The sequence below is a fragment of the Elephantulus edwardii genome, unplaced genomic scaffold (assembly GCF_000299155.1).
Source record: "Elephantulus edwardii isolate Elephantulus edwardi_28Jun2011 unplaced genomic scaffold, EleEdw1.0 scaffold00097, whole genome shotgun sequence".
In the NCBI taxonomy this organism is placed as follows: Eukaryota; Metazoa; Chordata; class Mammalia; order Macroscelidea; family Macroscelididae; genus Elephantulus; species Elephantulus edwardii.
In genome coordinates, this window is record NW_006399847.1 from 4,423,973 (window position 1) to 4,427,303 (window position 3,331).

Below are 3,331 nucleotides of genomic sequence, written 5' to 3' on the forward strand. Positions count from 1 at the left end.
CCATTTGGAACACCAATGAAGTTATTAGTTCGGACAGGATTCTGGTAATCAGTATGTACATTAAAATGTTTTTCAAGTTTTACACCACTGAAAGCTTCATTATTTACTGTTCGTGGTTTTCTGTCATAAAAATGATCAGGATCTGCCATTTGAATTTCTCTTTTCCCTCGTTTTTGATTATTATAATCAATGGATTCTTCAAGAAATGGATTTTCTTTTGCCTCTGCGTAAGATGAACCTTTTCCTGGTCGACTTTGCATAGAGTTATCTCTTTTTTTAAAAGCACCTTCATTATGCTGAGAACTCAAAGCATATGTAGGCTCTTTAGTTCTATCATATCTTGAATATGGTCTATCACACTTGATTCTCTCTTCAGACCATACTTCATTTACTGAAGAAGTTGGCCTTTCAGAACCTCTGTTTCTAGGTAATCCACTACCTTCAAAAATGGACTTTGAATTTGGAGTGTCTCTTTGAAAACGAGGAGGCTTTTCATTTCTTAGCTGCCTGGTATCATTTCGAGGAGGATGTCTTGATTGATTATTATCTCTTACACCATTTTGTTCCACATTAGAAAATCTATGCTGTGCCTGATGAAGTTGTTGAGGTTGTGATTTAGGTTCTTCCACATTCAAATTTCCCATTTTAGACTCTAAGAAATCAAATAATGTGCTAGGTGCTGACGGTCTTGCATTTCCCAGGTCTTCTTCATCTTCAGATCTTACTCGCCCCCTGCCTTTTCCTTTACCTCTCAGAGGTGGACCCGTAACAGGCTTCAGTTTATTGCTATTAAGAAGTACATTCAATGCAGCTTCCAAGTTGTTGCCATTATCCGTAAGAGCTTGCCTTGATGCTTCCTTACTGAAGCCCATTTCTGTTATGTGCTTCAGAGCTTTCTCGTCAACCAGTTCTCTATAGACACCTTCATGTTTTCCTTCAGGTTTAGTTGATTTATCCTTCTGTAAAACTTCTTTATTTCGGTTACCACCAGTACTGATAATGATGAAAAATTTCTAATAAAAGTATGCATAATAGCTAAAATGGATAAAATAATGCTTTTGTGTTGTTTTTATTTAAGGAACTCAATGTCACATTGTAGTTCTTGGGAAAAAAATCATACATTAAGGAAGTATTTGTCATACAAAAAAACTTAATACTCATTGCCATCAAATTTGAACTGACTCATAACTGGCCGTCCATAGGTTTTCAAAGGCTATAAATCATAAAGGGAGAGATTATTCATCCCTCACCCCCCATAGAATGGCTGGTGGATACCCAAGTATGTAAAATTACATCTTTGTAAAAGAGCAAAGAGATCTGTGAGCAGCAGCATCCAGATGCATGACAGGGAGCTGGGCTGGGCCTGGATGCCCATGAGCTAGAACACTCAAACACACACTAGAATAGGGCCAAGACAATTGCCACTGGTGAGCACACAGATTAAAAATGGGCAGGAATGACTGAAGCCTGAACCATACTGGGAGTTAGTTAGAGGCTTCATGGCTTTTCAAATAGCTGTTCTTAATAACTTAGATAGTTTTATGTTTGCTTGCCCATCATTGACTCTTTTGGGTTCAATGCTTGTCTTTCAGATGTGCTAAAGCAGATCTCTCAAATTAAGACATATTTAGGGATAAGGATTGATCATCCACTTCTTAAAATCCTGTGAACAACTAGCTATGGAGGCTCAGCTTTCATAAAGGGAATCACATAAATGAAGTGGAATAGTTATGAACAACCACTAATAATTGGACTGTGGATTGTATGAGATATGAATATAGGAAAATTGGACATTATTAAAAAAGAAATGTATTTTTACATACTTGGCCTTGGTGAGCTGAGATGGATTGCAACGGGCCATTTTGAATCAAACAAACATATGATGTACTATGCCAGGAATGAAAAAGTAAGGGAAAACAGGGCTTCATTCATACTAAAAATGACCATTTCTAGATGTTTATAAAATTTGTTCTGCTAAGATTATTAGCGGACCAGTTGTAAGTAGTGTTGACTCAATATTGCCCAAAATGCTTTACTTGTTAAATTAGTCCTTGATTTCCATCATCAAAAGCTCCTCCTTTGTTCAATTCTCTAGTTCCTCCATGTCCCTTGGGGTTGGATGGTTTGCTAGGAGGTCACGGACAGTAGGTATGTAGACTGGTTTTGCATAAACTGGTGAGCAGTGGGCCAGGCTGGATGTAGTTGGATGCAAGCATGCATTCCACAAGAAAACACCATATAAGCCTCTAGTAGGGTGAGGTTTGTATTCCATCCTAATCTCTCCTTAATGCAATAACTGCTTCACTACAAAATAGACTGCTAATGATTTGTTAGGAAAGACAAATGAATGATAAACCTTAGATACCCATCCTAAAACACAATGTTTTGAGTGACAGGATACTATCTATTTACATAAAAGGAAGACTTGTTAATACTGACTATCATTCAAATCTATTAACAACTAGAATCAAGGGGAAGAGAAATATTTCTATCAACTATTGCAGTTTTAAATCCAATGAATATGCAACCAAGATTAATTAGTAATAATTAGTTAATGGGATGCAAGAAATCATTAGTCATAAAATATGAACCTGGTGACAGAAATGAGACTGGAGATAGAATGATAGAAATTTGTACAATCAATGATTTATACATTGTAAATACTTTTTAAAAAAAAATCCTGCATATGGTGACTATACACATGGACCTCACATGATGGACAGCACAAGAATGGGAGGAAACATTGGAGAAGGTCAGTATGAGCTGGGAAAACTAGGGCAGGTGCCGACTATGGAACAGGCCATTGGCTACTGATGTTGAGATTTAAATTGAAGATAAAGAAAATTAAAACAAATCCACAAGAATTAAAATATGACTATGGCATTAAAAACTATACCAAGAACAGGTTTAAGTCATTTGAAACTAATGAACAAAGACCAGATGATCTGTGGCATGATATCAAGAATATTAACTAGTATAAAAAAGAATGTAAAATAGACTGTTTATTAATGACTGTATGAAACACAATGTGAATGACAGATTGTATAAAACAATATATATGAATTAAAAAAGAAGACAAATATCCTTGAAAAAAAAAAGACTCATCAACAACTTACGTTATGCAGATAACACAACCGTGCTTGCTGAAACTGAAGAAGACCTGAAGAGGTTGTTGAAGAAGGTCAAGGACTGTAGTCTTCAATATGGGTTGAAGCTCAACATCAAGAAGACAAAGATTCTCTTTTTTTTAAAATTTAGGTTGTTTATTTTTCATTTCAATGAACATCTACAGAGATTTTGGGATTCCATTCATTCATTGTTGCACCCTTCT

The 3,331-nt window shown here is 35.8% G+C and overlaps 1 protein-coding gene across 1 annotated transcript in view; it reads right to left on the reverse strand.

The window, feature by feature from the left end:
- Nucleotides 1-1,375, reverse strand: part of LOC102852803 (tudor domain-containing protein 3-like) — a gene marked incomplete at its 3' end in the record, with an annotated part of 7,379 nt that extends 6,004 nt beyond the window's left edge. The window contains exons 1-2 of the mRNA XM_006891425.1: nt 1,251-1,375; nt 1-993 (exon numbers count right to left, since the gene is read on the reverse strand). Coding sequence (XP_006891487.1) covers nt 1-993; nt 1,251-1,375 — 1,118 coding nt within the window. The remainder of the gene's footprint in view (nt 994-1,250) is intronic.
- Between the last annotated feature and the right edge of the window lie 1,956 nt (nt 1,376-3,331).